This window comes from Schistocerca cancellata, chromosome 5, assembly GCF_023864275.1.
Source record: "Schistocerca cancellata isolate TAMUIC-IGC-003103 chromosome 5, iqSchCanc2.1, whole genome shotgun sequence".
NCBI lineage: Eukaryota > Metazoa > Arthropoda > Insecta > Orthoptera > Acrididae > Schistocerca > Schistocerca cancellata.
In genome coordinates this window covers 433,661,393-433,677,848 of record NC_064630.1, presented here as the reverse complement: position 1 = coordinate 433,677,848, position 16,456 = coordinate 433,661,393, and the positions used below count along the sequence as shown (strand labels likewise).

The 16,456-nt window shown below is 47.2% G+C and overlaps 1 protein-coding gene across 2 annotated transcripts in view; it reads left to right on the top strand.

Moving 5' to 3' along the window:
- LOC126187563 (uncharacterized) overlaps positions 1 to 15,716 on the top strand; it is a 396,377-nt gene extending 380,661 nt beyond the window's left edge. For both annotated transcript variants that reach the window (XM_049928718.1, XM_049928719.1), the window contains exon 4: positions 14,146 to 15,716. In XM_049928718.1, coding sequence (XP_049784675.1) covers positions 14,146 to 14,622 — 477 coding nt within the window. In that variant the 3' untranslated portion in view covers positions 14,623 to 15,716. The remainder of the gene's footprint in view (positions 1 to 14,145) is intronic.
- Positions 15,717 to 16,456: the final 740 nt, after the last annotated feature.

Below are 16,456 nucleotides of genomic sequence, written 5' to 3'. Positions count from 1 at the left end.
GGTAACATTGATAATAAATTCTCACTCTCACCAATGTTGGACAAATCATTAATAACCATGAAAATACCTTGTTATGAAAATTACGCAATCTTTAGTGAAAATTCTAAGGTTCCTCGATATGGATGTCTCATTCAACAATGAATCATAACTACGAACTGCAGTGCTAATAAATAAAAATATTACCTTCATTCCTCTTCATACTCTTTTCATTCTAAATCACTAATAAAATCGTTCTCCCCTGTTTCACAATAGTCAAATACAATTAATTTTTAGTTAAACGCAGATGCATTTAACTTCACGTCTACACTGCCACGAGCCCTCTGCTCGGCGTGTCTCGTGTCTCACTAATGCCTTAGGATAGAACTCCCGCGCTCCTTGCTGCCCAGCAGAGATGACAAAAACAAACACGTCTTCCAGCGACATAACTACTCTGACCAAAGACTGCGCGCGAATAATAAGCGAGTCAAGTGTCGCATAGCGTCTAAGACATCCACAGTACGTACAAATTCTAGAAATGCAAATTACAAACTTCCAATAGACCTGTTTCATCATGTGCTCGTACCTTCGTTAAGTCTGCAGCGGCGTACTGTGTCAAATAGTTTTTCGAAAATCTCTAAATGTGGAATCTGCCTGTTGTACTTCATCTATAGTTCGCAGTATGCCATGTTAGAAAAGGGCAAGCTGGGTTTCGCACTAGCGATGCTTTCTAAAACCCGCTTGATACGTGGACGTAAGCTTCACGGTCTCACCAAAATGTATTATATTCGAACTGAGAATATGTTGAAGGATTCTGCTGCAAACCGATGTTAGGGATATTGGTCTGTAATTTTGTGGGTCCGTTCTTTTACCCTTCTTATACACAGGAGTCACCTGCGCTTCTTTCCAGTCGCTTGGCACTTTGCGCTGGGCGAGGGATTCACGATAAATGCAAACTAAGTAAGGGACCAATGCCATAGAGTCCTACTGCTTGGAGAACAGACAAAACCAGTCGCTCAATTTTGATACTTCTGTACTACCTTGGATGTCTGGTAAACCGTCTGCCAGACCATCATATCTTCAAATATTAAACGCAGTGCACGAAAATTGTATAGCCCCTAAAGGCTATCCAGCGGAGCACTAAAGAGCAACCCAATCTCAGACTTTCTTCTGAGGCTGGTCAGCCGGTACTGTCCATCGTGTGCAAACTCCTTACATTGTGATAAGCATAGAACATGCACTCTTGACTCTTCCTTGTCAGAGATGCTGTGACGCAATTCATCTCGTGTGTTTCTTGACTTCCGCAAGGCGTTCGATACAGTTCCCCACAGTCGTTTAATGAACAAAGTAAGAGCATATGGACTATCAGACCAATTGTGTGACTGGATTGAGGAGTTCCTAGATAACAGGACGCAGCATGTTATTCTCAATGGAGAGAAGTCTTCCGAAGTAAGAGTGATTTCAGGTGTGCCGCAGGGGAGTGTCATAGGACCGTTGCTATTCACAATATACATAAATGACCTGGTGGATGACATCGGAAGTTCACTGAGGCTTTTTGCAGATGATGCTGTGGTGTACCGAGAGGTTGTAACAATGGAAAATTGTACTGAAATGCAGGAGGATCTGCAGCGAATTGACGCATGGTGCAGGGAATGGCAATTGAATCTCAATGTAGACAAGTATAATGTGTCGCGAATATACAGAAAGATAGATCCTTTATCATTTAGCTACAAACTAGCAGGTCAGCAACTGGAAGCAGTTAATACCATAAATTATCTGGGAGTACGCATTAGGAGTGATTTAAAATGGAATGATCATATAATGTTGATTGTCGGTAAAGCAGATGCCAGACTGAGATTCATTGGAAGAATCCTAAGGAAATGCAATCCGAAAACAAAGGAAGTAGGATACAGTACGCTTGTTCGCCCACTGCTTGAATACTGCTCAGCAGTGTGGGATCCGTACCAGATAGGGTTGATAGAAGAGATAGAGAGGATCCAACGGAGAGCAGCGCGCTTCGTTACAGGATCATTTAGTAATCGCGAAAGCGTTACGGAGATGATAAACTCCAGTGGAAGACTCTGCAGGAGAGACGCTCAGTAGCTCGGTACGGGCTTTTATTGAAGTTTCGAGAACATACCTTCACCGAAGAGTCAAGCAGTATATTGCTCCCTCCTACGTATATCTCGCGAAGAGACCATGAGGATAAAATCAGAGAGATTAGAGCCCACACAGAGGCATACCGACAATCCTTCTTTCCACGAACAATACGAGACTGGAATAGAAGGGAGAACCGATAGAGGTACTGAAGGTACCCTCCGCCACACACCATCAGGTGGCTTGCGGAGTATGGATGTAGATGTAGATGTAATGTGCTTTGATTTTAAAAAAGTAAAATAGCATTCAAAAGAAAATATCAAGTGCGTTTCCCCGTGTCACGTAAATTTAGTAGCTTATCTATTCTTTCTAAATATGCACAATCGATTACATTTACTTATGCTGAGAACCAGCTGCCAGTCTTGCCACCAACGTCTGGCAAAAAGATCTTGACGCATTTTGCAACAGTTTTCTAATCACTTGACCCACCTCCGCAGCGCACTAACGTCTTCCAAACTTACAAACTGCGCACCTTGCTGGATTACCACTCCTGGGAGAAGCGCTGTTCCTTAAACAGTGGCTTAGCCACTGTTTAAGGCAACATTTCTTGAACCGAATCTTTTATTCTGTAGCCCAATCGGCCCTATTCTGAAACTTTCTATCCAATTAAAATTGTGTGGCAGACTGGGACTCTACTTAGTATCTCGCTTTTGTGCTCTTCCAGCAACGAATATCTGAATCAAAAAAAAAAATTTACTCAATTGATGAATTTCTCAGCGTAAATGAGCATGCTGTATATTTTGTTCTGCCAAGAGGCCTTTTGAGTCTCGACATAAATATAAATTCTCATGCTTGTTGTGAGATGCATAATATTTATTTACGTGTAGTAAGAAGTTGCGTACGTCTGTATGTGAATTAACTTGAATTTATTATATTACACTCTTCTATATTCGTTTTCGTAAATTTAGTAAAAAATTCATTACTATAAACTTTACAAAAGAACAACAAACTAACTCCTTACGTATCCTAACTCTACTATTGGGATGATGAACGAGACTCGTAATAAAATACAGATATTTCAATAAGATTCATCTGATTTCACAAGGCTCCATCTTCTACAGCGATGAAGGCAGAAACTCGGGATAAATTTTAAATTTTTACCCGTGCAAGAGATATTGTTTTGTGAAACTGGATGAATCTTTCTGAAACACCATCTAGAAATCAAATTTCGATACAAAATTTAAGACTGACCCTCACAATTTCAGTTCTGCCAATAGCTCTCACCAACTGTCCGAAGGCTACAGAAGCCGTGCGCGTACTTGCTAAGACTAATACAAACACAAGATTTCAGATTAGTCCAAAGCTCAGCACACAATACTAACATGCCAGAAAGTTAAATATCGCATATTCCACTGCAAAATGAAAGATCGATCAAGGAAACAGCACCCAATGTTGTGGCCACGGCATTTCTCCGATATCTTCCTCACTCCAGGAGTGCTAGTCCAGTGGAGTATGCATAATTGGTCTGTAGCCATTTGAGAAGTAGAATGAGGAACTGGTAGAAATGACGTTGCTAGTATCAGTCACAAGTCACATCTGTATACAGTTGTCCAAAATGAAAGCAACAAACAGCTATTTTCCCGTCCTGTGTCTAATTCACTACATAATCATACAGACGGTCAACAGATGCCCGTACTGTCGTGTTCTGCACGGAAGATGACATTCCGTTCAACGCACAACCACGCCAACGATGACATCAGGGAACCTATAAAACGGCGTGGTGTTTGCCGGGTAAACCCACATCCACAATCGCTGTGTACAGACAGACAGTACGGCACAAAGAAGACGCCTACCCACTCTCTGCCTTGGAAGACCGTAGGAAGAATGGAAGTAGGACAGTCGCAAACTGGTGTAGCACGATGGCTTAATGTGAATCTTTCTATTGTTTCTCGGATGTAGCGACAGTTAAGAGAGACCGAAACGGTATCCCAGAGACCAGGGCACAGCCGACCACGTGTGACATCAAAAAGGGAACCGTTACACGGCTGTAAGGGCACGACGGTACCGCCTTAGTACAGCACGGCAACTGGCATCTGATATCGCAGCATCCACTGGACGTGTTGTATCTAGCCGAACGGTCTACAGGAGGATTCGACAGAGTGGCCTATGTTGGAAAACTGCTGTATGTGTACCTCTGACGCTGCTTCACAGAAGGGAACGTAGGGAATGGAGTCATCAACATTCCACGTGGACGGTCGAACAGTGGGAAAATGTTTCACAGATAAGTCCCGATTTGGCCCGGAGAGTGACTCGACGGATTCGCACCTGGGGGAACATGGAACACTATTCTGGAAACCGACTTCGAGGAGGATCCCTAATGGTGTGGGTGGAGATTATGGTGACTATTCGAACACCTCTTCATGAAATTGTGCTGTTGAATCAAGGTTTAAGTGCCGTAAGGTACCGCGGCGAGATCTTGAGACCTCATGTGCGGTTGTTGTGAGGTGCTGTGGGCCCCAACTACGTGCTGATGGACGATAATGCTCGATCTCATAGACACGGGTTAATGTTTTCTTGGAAACGGAAGATGCTGCACGCATAGCATGGCGTGCTCGCTCTGTCCGTTTGAATCCCATAGATTCTCTAGGGAGACGGTTTGCATCATTGCATCACGTTAGCATTCACTAACCACTCTGACTTCTGAGCAGCTTTGCAGGAAGAATGGGTACTGCTGTCTCAACATGAGATTGATATCATTCCCAGCATGCCGCGTCGTTGTCATGCCTGCATTGCTGCCATAGGTGGTCACACGCTGTACTGGTCACATTAACCAGTTTTCGGAATGTGTGTGCAAATCACTCAAGTTGGAAGAAAACGAAAGAAATTTTTGTCTACCGTTAAACATGTTGCAGTTGATTACGTTCTGTATTCTTTACATTGTTTCTACTGTACTATCAACTGTTTATAGTGTCTGTGGCAAAATTATCGGAACCTTAAATTTCCGTTTGTTGCTTTAATTTTGGACACCTGAGCTCAGTTGGTAAAAGTTTCCCATAAAAAGCCACATGATAGGGGGCTGGGTCCGTGTGGTTGTAACACGCTCGGGAGTACAATTTGGTGGGGGAATTCTTTTTAAACTATTTGTCGTTTCGGACCGTTGTTTGACCGTGCGCCCTGTTCACACAACGTACCTGAAAATCCCGCGGCAGTCGTATTGTCCTGCTCCACACTGCTGTTGGCTTGCCTGAAATTATCTATCGAAATATGCAAGCGAGTAAGGGGAGCCACTCAACGTTAAGCACAACACTGTTCTACGTCTGGTATGAATATCTATATTCTGAGACGATATGGAAATCACAGGTTGCACTGTTTACACTCTAAGTCGTAAATGTTTATCCCAATTGACAGTCCTAATGATTCTGTCCACAATATCATTCTGACGAGCGTACGCGTAACCGACACGACGCGGGTGATTGTTGATGATGCAGAAGCCGAATGATCGAGCGAAAGTTCTTACGCTCGTCACACATACAGATATCTGGTAATAGTCCTCCTTGTCACTAGTAACGACATAACACTGCTCGTAAAGTTAATTTTTCAGTCTTAAGTTCTCACTTTGTACGAGCGTGCGCGTAATCGTCGTGGCGTGGCTGATTGTTGATAAAGCGGAAACACGATGATCGAACGCACGTCCTCACGCTCGCTACAAGACACTGGCTCTTAGTTGCTCTCTTTTGTGGTAATAGTATTATTTATTCAAATTAGTTCATTCTTGGAGACCGAACATGGCGCGAATGATTGATACAGTACGGTACGACACACAACGAGAGGATACACAAATAAGTTATCAGCAGCACTGCACCTTTTTAAATTACTTCTTGACCGCACTTTCCTCTGAATCATTTACTTATTTTATCACTTACTGTAATAGAGTGGAAGGAGTATATCGAGGGTCTATATAGGGGCGATGTTCTTGAGGACAATGTTATGCAAATGGAAGAGGATGTAGATGAAGATGAAATGGGAGATATGATACTGCGTGAAGAGTTTGACAGAGCACTGAAAGACCTAAGTCGAAACAAGGCCCCGCAAGTGGACAACATTCCATTAGAACTACTGCCGGCCTTAGGAGAGCCAGTCCTGACAAAACTCTACCATCTGGTGAGCAAGCTGTGTGGGACAGGCGAAATTCCCTCAGACTTAAAGAACCCCCCTGCAGGTCCGGGGATTAGAATAGGCCCGAGGTATTCCTGCCTGTCGTAAGAGGCGACTAAAAGGAGTCCCTCCCCCTCAAGGGGGTAGTTAGCGCCTGCGTCCGGAGACGGACGGTTCCACGACCTCTATTTGCGGTCATTTTGCTTTTTCACTTCTCGTTTCTTCCTTCCCTCGGTTGGTTCCTTTCTTTGCTCTTCTCCACCTCACTGTCTTCCTTACTCTTTCCCTTGACTTCTTCTCCTTGCCTTCACATTGCCTTCTTCTCCTTGCCTTCTCATTGCCTTCTTCTCTTTGCCTTCTCATTGCCTTCTTCTCTTTGCCTTCTCATTGCCTTCTTCTCCTTGCCTTCTCTGGTCTCCGCCTCGGCGTTTGAGACAGTCTGTCCTCTCTCTCTCCCTCTCTCTCTTCTTTTTCCTCTTCTTCCTTCCTCCCTGTGCATGCCTGCAGGCCGACCCACGCGTTCGCACGCGTAGCCGGTGACGGGGTAACGCGTAATTCCCCGCCCTGGGTAGACATGTAAGGCACGCACGTACCCCCTGGTAAAGGCCAGGCCCAGGGAGGGGTGATTGCCTGAGCTGATACCTTCTGACCATGCCGATTGGTCCCTCCGTCTGTTTCTCGGGAGGTGTGACCTGAGGTGTAAACATTCACCTAAGGCGGGAGTGCCCTCTGAGAGGGTCCCCACAAGGAAGGAGCGCGCCATCGGAGACGCTGGCAATCATGGGGGATTCCTCCTCAATGTATTTCACTCCATCTCTCTCGACTTCTGCCCAAAAACGGAAACATGACCAGCCAACAGTGACAAAAGTACTACCGCCTGCCCCACAGTTCCTCGTCGTTTCTCGATCTGAGGACGGAAAGGATTTTTCCTCTGTCAACCCTTTCGTTATCCAGAAGGGCGTAGATGCCATAGCCGGATCTGTCAAATCTTGTACCAGGTTGCGTAACGGTACCTTATTACTAGAAACTGAGAGCGCCTTTCAGGCACAAAAACTGCTTCAGGCCACACTCCTGTACACGTTCCCTGTCCGGGTGGAGGCTCACCGAACTTTGAATTCGTCTCGTGGTGTGGTCTATACTAGATCCCTCGACGGATTGACTGACGAGGAGATTCAATCTTTCCTCGCTGAGCAGGGCGTGACGGCTGTCCATCGTGTCATGAAAAAGGTCAACAATGACCTTGTACCGACCCGGACACTTTTCTTGACCTTCAATAGTGTTAAGCTGCCATCGCGCATCAAGGCGGGCTACGAGGTTATTTCTGTTCGCCCCTATGTCCCGACACCTACGCGCTGCTACCAGTGACAGCGTTTCAATCACACTCGACAGTCTTGTTCCAATGCGGCTAAATGTGTCACTTGTGGCAGGGATGCCCATGAGGGTGACTGTCCACCTCCGTCTCGTCGTTGTGTGAACTGTCAGGGTGACCATGCCGCATCCTCCCGCGACTGTCCTGTCTATAAGGAAGAACGCTGTATCCAAGAAATTCGGGTCAAAGAGAAAGTGTCCACCTCGGCTGCTCGCAAGCTATTGGCTAGTAGGAAGCCCACGCTGCTCCCAGTGGGGAAATACAGTACTGTCCTCGCCTCTCCTCGGACTACCAGGGAGGTGGCAATCCAGACATGCGATCTGACCTTCAGCACCACGGTCGTCCGTTCGGCCAGTGCTAAGATCGCGCGGTCGATGTCTCCTCTTCCTCCCATCACCCCACAGACACCAGCCCCTTCATCAGCTTCTGCTAAGACGAAGACCCCGAAGTTAGATGCACGGGCCTTCAAGAAGGAACCGTTCCGTGCAGACTTCCTACGTACCTCGACCTCCCAGCCTTCGACCGGTACTTCCACCAAACGACCTTCCAAGAAGGCTCATAGGAAGCACAGTTCTCCTTCTCCACCACTGCGCATTTCTTCTCCTGCGCCACCCAGCGGTTGCCGCCCCCGGCCGTCATTCGTTTCGCCTGGCCGCACCGCTGGTAGCCGAACATCTGGCCGTTCACCGGCGGCGGAATCTTCCCCTCCCGGCCATCTTCCCGAGATGGCCGATGAACCTATAGACCCAATGGACGATGACTGTCCGCCTACTGATAGCGGCGGCAGTGCTCGCTCGAAGCCAGGCCCTCAGCGGCCTTCGAGGTGACCCCTTCTTTCATCTTCCTTTTCTTCTTACGATGGCACTTATTCACTGGAATATTCGCAGCATTCGCTCCAACCGAGAGGACTTGAAGTTGCTGCTCCGCTTGCACCGTCCGCTCGTCGTAGCCCTCCAGGAAACGAAGCTACGCCCATGCGATCAAATTGCCTTGGCACACTACACCTCTGTGCGTTTTGACCTACACCCTGTGGTAGGTATCCCGGCTCATGGAGGGGTTATGTTGCTGGTCCGGGATGATATTTACTACGGTCCCATCCCGTTGCGCACCGGCCTGCAGGCAGTTGCCATCTGCATTACTCTCCCCACTTTAACATTTTCCATTTGTACCGTTTACACTCCATCGTCGTCTGCCGTTACCAGGGCAGACATGATGCAACTTATTGCTCAGCTACCTGGACCATTTTTGTTAACTGGAGACTTCAATGCCCACCATCCCCTTTGGGGCTCTCCAGCATCCTGCCCGAGGGGCTCCCTGTTAGCAGACCTTTTCAACCAACTGAATCTTGTCTGCCTCAATACTGGCGCCCCTACTTTTCTTTCGGACACATCTCACACCTATTCCCATTTAGACCTCTCTATATGTACTCCCCAACTTGCACGCAGTTTGAGTGGTATGCACTTTCTGATACATATTCGAGCGACCACTTCCCGTGTGTTATCCATCTCCTGCAGCATACCCCCTCTCTGTGCTCATCTAGTTGGACCATCTCCAAAGCAGACTGGGGGCTCTTCTCTTCCAGGGCGACCTTCCAGGATCACACCTTCACAAGCTGCGATCGTCAGGTCGCACACCTCACGGAAGTCATTCTCACTGCTGCTGAATATTCCATCCCTCACCCTACTTCTTCTCCACGTCGCGTACCGGTCCCCTGGTGGACCGCAGCATGTAGAGACGCTTTACGTGCTCGTCGACGTGCTTTGCGCACCTTTAAACGCCACGCTACAGTGGCGAATTGTCTCAATTATAAACGATTACGTGCTCAGTGTCGTCGTATTATTAAAGAAAGCAAGAAAGCCAGCTGGGCTGCTTTCACAAGCACCTTCAACAGTTTTACTCCTTCTGTTGTCTGGGGTAGCCTGCGCCGGCTATCTGGCACTAAGGTCCACTCACCAGTTTCTGGCTTGACGGTCGCGAATGACGTCCTTGTGGCCCCTGAGGATGTCTCCAATTTCTTCGGCCGCTATTTCGCAGAGGTTTCGAGCTCCGCTCATTACCACCCTGCCTTCCTCCCCCGCAAACAGGCAGAGGAGGCAAGGCCACCTAACTTCCGCTCCTCGAATCGTGAAAGTTATAATGCCCCATTCACCATGCGGGAACTCGAAAACGCACTTGGCCGATCACGGTCATCCGTTCCAGGGCCTGATTCTATTCATATTCAGATGCTGAAGAACCTTTCTCCTGCGGGTAAAGGTTTTCTTCTTCGTACATACAATCGCATCTGGATTGAGGGACATGTTCCCGCATGCTGGCGCGAGTCTATTGTTGTCCCGATTCCTAAGCCGGGGAAGGACAAGCACTTGCCTTCCAGTTATCGACCTATCTCGCTTACCAGCTGTGTCTGTAAAGTGATGGAGCGAATGGTTAACTCTCGATTGGTTTGGCTGCTCGAGTCTCGACGCCTACTTACCAATGTACAATGTGGATTTCGTAGGCGCCGCTCTGCTGTTGACCATCTGGTTACCTTGTCGACCTTCATTATGAATAACTTCTTGCGGAAGCGCCCGACCGCGGCTGTGTTCTTTGATTTGGAGAAGGCTTACGACACCTGTTGGAGGGCGGGCATTCTCCGCACCATGCATACATGGGGCCTTCGCGGTCGCCTCCCTCTTTTTATTCGTTCCTTTTTAATGGATCGACAGTTCAGGGTACGTGTGGGTTCTGTCCTGTCAGACACCTTTCGCCAGGAGAATGGGGTGCCACAGGGCTCAGTTTTGAGCGTCGCTCTCTTCGCCATCGCGATCAATCCAATAATGGATTGCCTCCCAGCTGATGTATCAGGCTCCCTTTTCGTGGACGATTTTACCATCTATTGCAGCGCGCAGTGTACACGTGTCCTGGAGCGCTGTCTTCAGCGTTCTCTTGACCGTCTTTACTCCTGGAGTGTCGCCAATGGCTTCCGTTTTTCTGCCGAGAAGACGGTCTGTATTAACTTCTGGCGCTACAAAGAGTTTCTCCCACCGTCCTTACGACTCGGTCCCGTTGCTCTCCCAATCGTGGAGACAACCAAATTTTTAGGTCTTACATTTGACAGGAAACTTAGCTGGTCTCCACATGTGTCATATTTGGCTGCCCGTTGTACCCGTTCTTTAAATGTCCTCCGTGTTCTCAGTGGTATGTCGTGGGGAGCGGATCGAACCGTCCTACTTCGTCTATATCGGTCGATCGTCCGCTCCAAGCTGGATTATGGGAGCTTCGTATACTCCTCTGCACGGCCATCCATCTTACGCCGCCTCAACTCCATACAACATCGGGGCTTACGACTTGCGATCGGAGCGTTTTATACTAGTCCCGTAGAGAGTCTTCATGCTGACGCTGGCGAATTGCCACTCACCGGCGCGATATACTGCTTTGTCGGTATGCCTGTCGGCTACTGTCAATGCCCGACCACCCGTCTTATCGTTCCTTTTTTGACGACTCTCTCGACCGTCAATACGGGTGGTATGTGTCTGCCCTGCTACCCCCTGGAGTTCGCTTTCGTCGCCTCCTTCAACACCTTAATTTTTCACTCCCTGCAACCTTTCGAGTGGGCGAGAGCCACACGCCACCTTGGCTCCAGGCTCAGGTCCGCGTTCACCTTGACCTCAGCTCGCTCCCAAAAGAGGTTACCCCCGGTTCGGTCTACCACTCCCGTTTTGTGGAACTTCGAAGTTCATCAATATGACCTTCATTTATACAGATGGCTCTAAGACCAATGACGGGGTCGGGTGTTCTTTTATTGTCGGGGCACAAAGTTTCAAATACCGGCTCCATGGCCATTGTTCGGTCTTCACAGCTGAGCTCTTTGCCCTCTACCAGGCTGTTCTTTACATCTGCCGCCACCGACATTCTGCTTATGTCATCTGCTCCGATTCCCTGAGCGCCATCCAGAGCCTCAGTGATCCGTATCCGGTTCACCCTTTCGTGCACCGGATCCAACGCTCTCTTCGGCAGCTGGTGGACGTCGGTTCTCCGGTTAGCTTTATGTGGGTCCCTGGCCATGTCGGTATCCCTGGGAACGAAGCTGCAGATGCCGCGGCCAAGGCTGCGGTCCTCCAGCCTCGGACAGCTTCTTGTTGTGTCCCTTCGTCCGATTTTAGCAGGGTCATTTGTCGGCGCATTTTATCGCTGTGGCATGCCGATTGGGCTGCACTTACAGACAACAAGCTTCGGGCCCTAAAACCTCTTCCCGCGGCTTGGACGTCCTCCTCACGCCCTTCTCGGCGGGAGGAGGTAGTTTTGGCCCGGTTAAGAATTGGACACTGCCGGTTCAGCCATCGCCATCTGCTGACGGCTGCGCCGGCGCCGTTCTGCCCATGTGGGCAATTGCTGACGGTCCGCCACATTTTAATGTCCTGTCCGGATTTTAACGCACTGCGTCTTTATCTTGGCCTGCCATGTACTCTAGAAGCCATTTTAGCGGATGACCCACGAGCAGCTGCTCGCGTTCTTCATTTTATCAATTTGACAACCCTCTCTAAGGACATTTGATTATGCTGTTTTCTTTTTTTTTAGTCCTATGCCTCAGTCTGTCTTTTATCGTGTTTTCCGTTTCGTTGCTGTTTTAAACTTGTGACTCGCGGTGCATTCCTAACGTAGTCTGGGCGCTAATGACCGTTGAAGTTGTGCGCCCTAAAACCACAAAAAAAAGACTTAAAGAAGAATATAATAATTCCAATCCCAAAGAAAGCAGGTGTTGACAGATGTGAAAATTACTGAACCATCAGTTTAATAAGTCATGGCTGCAAAATACTAACACAAATTCTTTAGACGAATGGAAAAACTGGTAGAAGCCGACCTCAGGGAAGATCAGTTTGGATTCCATAGAAATGTTGGAACACGTGAGACAATACTGACCTTACGACTTATCTTAGAAGAAATATTAAGGAAAGGCAAACCTACGTTCCTAGCATTTGTAGACTTACAGAAAGTTTTTGACAATGTTGACTGGAATACTCTGCCGGCCGGTGTGGCCGAGCGGTTCTAGGCGCTACAGTCTGGAACCATGCGACCGCTACGGTCGCAGGTTCGAATCCTGCCTCGGGCATGGATGTGTGTGATGTTCTTAGGTTGGGTTTAAGTAACTCTAAGTTCTAGGGGACTGATGACCTCAGCAGTTAAGTCCCATAGTGCTCAGAGCCATTTGAATCATTTGGAATACTCTTTCAAATTCTGAAGGTGGCAGGGGTAAAATACAGGGAGCGAAAGGCTATTTACAACTTGTACAGAAACCAGATGGCAGTTATAAGAGTCGAGGGGCATGAAAGGGAAGCAGCGGTTGGGAAGGGAGTGAGACAGGGTTGTAGCCTTTCCCCGATGTTATTCAATCTGTATACTGAGCAAGCAGTAAAGGAAACAAAAGAAAAATTCGGAGTAGGTATTAAAATCCGTGGAGAAAAAATAAAAACTTTGAGGTTCGCCTATGACATTGTAATTGTCAGAGACAGCAAAGGACTTGGAAGAGCAGTTGAACGGAATGGACAGAGTCTTGAAAGGAGGGTATAAGATGAACATTAACAAAAGCAAAACAGTATAATGGAATGTAGTCGAATTAAATCGGGTGATGGTGAGGGAATTAGATTAGGAAATAACACTAAAAGCAGTAAAGGAGTTTTGCTATTTGGGGAGCAAAATAACTGATGATGGGCGAAGTAGAGAGGATATAAAATGTAGACTGGCAATGGCAAGGAAAGCGTTTCTGAAGAAGAGAAATTTGTTAACATCGAGTATAGATTTAAGTGTCAGGAAGTCGTTTCTGAAAGTATTTGTATGAAGTGTAGCCATGTATGGAAGTGAAACATGGACGATAAATAGTTTGGACAAGAAGATAATAGAAGCTTTGGAAATGTGGTGCTACAGAAGAATGATGAAGATTAGATGGGTAGATCACATAACTAATGAGGAGGTATTGAATAGAATTGGCGAGGAGTTTGTGGCACAACTTGACTAGAAGAAGGGATCGGTTGGTAGGACATGTTCTGAGGCATCAAGGGATCACCAATTTAATGCTGGAGGGCAGCGTGGAGGGCAAAAATCGTAGAGGGAGACAGAGATGAATACACTAAGCAGATTCATAAGGATGTAGGCTGCAGTAGGTACTGGGAGGTGAAGCAGCTTGCACAGCATAGAGTAGCATGGAGAGCTGCATCAAACCAGTCTCAGGACTGATGATCACTACAACAACAACAACTAGTAGCACTTGCAGCAACACCTCAACTTGCAAACTAACAATGCCTCTCACATGCAGAGCTACACACTACACAAGTTCCGTGTCCCGCGCTCTAATCTGCAGGCGCGGCTGCCCGCAATGATACTGCACAACTAAGCCAGCGATATGAAAGTTCGCTTTCATGGTCGCGGTGGGATGGGGGTGGGGACGGGGAGAGTTAGGCGGGTCTCACTCTAATGTAGTAGAATGTTTCTAAACAGCACAATTTTTGTGCATTTGTAAGATTAATTTTTGAACTGTCCTATGCCGCAGCATCAGCCGTGTCCTCGTTTGCCCGCAGGCCGACACGAGCGGCCTGGACCTGATAGAGCTGGGCGAGAACGTGGTGCGCGCGCAGCAGCGGCAGCAGCACCCGCCGCGCACGCCGTCCAGCCTGGCGGCGAGCAGCACGCCCAGCGTGCTCGAGGTCGACACAGAGACGCTCAGCAAGGACGGCGCCGGCTCGCCCACCATCTCGCTGCACCCGCCCCCCACCTACGAGTCCATCTTTGGCTGCTTCGACATGGCGGACCTGCCACCCTCTTACGACGAGATCCTCCGCCAGATCGAGATGCGCGAGTTTCGCGTCGCCAGCAGAGGCGGCGGCAGCGACGGCGGGGGCGACACCGGTGGCGGCGGCGAGGAGGAGTGCCTGGCACCTAACGGCCCCCCGCCGGAGGCGGACAACCGCCAGTCGGAGGCGCAGCCGCTCACTGCGACGATAGCGGAGGCGGAGGAAGATTACGAACCGGGCGACATAAGAGAGAGCAGGGTGTAGCGCGCGAGCTCCCGCCGCCCGAGACAGTTTCTTGAGGCACCGACAGGTGTCTGCGGGATTTTAAGGACGTTTCCAGTTGACGCATATCCGTTTATCGCATTTTGTGCAGACAATATTGTAGAATGGTAGCCGAACGTATATTTTGTATTTATTGAGACCACGCTTCGACGGTTACTTCAGGTCTGCATCCGCAGCTTTCTCGCTCATAATGTTGTCTTACCTTTATTTTCGGCGCCTCGACGGTTCTTTGCGTTTCGTAAGAGACGACAGAAAACAGTGGCGGAATATCGGACTGTAACAATCTCTGAGAAAATAGAGTACAACGATCGCGCAAACAGTCTCAGATAGTACAGTAGTTTGTAGCTTACATAAACGCTCAACAACGAACGTGATGTTCGCAAAATCGTACAATATTTTCCATACGTAGGAAGATTTTTTTATTATGTACTGAATACACAAAACATTTCACAAGTTTCAGTGTTTAAAATAAAATCCTCTCAATGGGTTTATCAATATTGTACAAAATAATTATGAATTGCGAAGTAGAGAGATGGATTACATAAAACATGAATTTATTCGTAAGTTTCTAATTACTAATTAAGAACGTTGGGTCTCTTTTTATTTTCAGTCGCGTTTGTTCCGATCCAAACTTGAGCAGAAATGACTTATTTCTTAATGAAATATTAAGACTTGCAAAACCGTGAGAGCGAGTGTACACAGATTATTATTTAAATTTCGACAAAAGTTTTTGTCGCTCTCGCTTTGCCGTTTTACTTCTCCGGTACAATTTCTGATATTCAAACATACATTGCAGTCATTAAACTGTAATTACTCTAACATTTGTCCAAATTCTAAATGTCGGAAGATATCTTTTGTCTTCTATGAATTGATTGTACAGCACTTAGATAAGACGATCGCTTGAAGATTCAAGCATACTGTAAGCTTTTGCAATTTCTCTGTAAAAACTTTTGTTTTTCATTGTCCGATAAAATATCATGCTGAAACACTCATTGTAAATTTAAACAAAAAATGGAATTTTCAAACAAATTATATGATAATCTAGATAATATGGCACTTAAACGAATAAAAATCTAGTCCAGTAATTGTAATTATTTGTATGAATTATGTCAGGATGCAAAATTCAGTTGTTGCATTCTCGTTATGGTGAAAGATACCATTGGCGTGTCAGTGAGAAGCAATTTCATAGTAACTAAGAGGATGCAAGTCAGTGAACAGACCTTTTCTTGATTTACGCTGACACCATTACGCTATTCATTACTGCATTATGGACCTCTAAATCTTCAACAAACAGGAGTACCAATATATTAGTAGAGTGGTCACACGATATGCTGTGGTTCAAATTGTGAAGAAATTCTTCTGAAAACCGTGCCATGTTCCTCTCACAAGTCAAACAATGTTGTGAAAAGAAACGAAATATAACCAAATGTATACAGAGCGAGGTGGCGCAGTGGTTAGCATACTGGACTCGCATTCGGGAGGACGACGGTTAAATCCCGCGTCCGGCCATCCTGATTTAGGTTTTCCGTGATTTCCCTAAATCGTTCCAGGCAAATGCCGGGATGGCTCCTTTGAAAGGGCACGGCCGACTTCCCTCCCCGTCCTTCCCTAAACCGATGAGACAGATGACCTCGCAGTTTGGTCTCTTCCCCAAAAAACAACCCCATAACCAAATGTATGTTTCTTGTGTCCTAGCCAAGGTAGAAACAGTCCTTCAGAAGAGTGACAATTTACTGTAGCGATAACACCATAACTATATACTTTACACCTCACAAAACATTAGTCTTAGTAGTACTTGTGCACTATTGAAACTCAT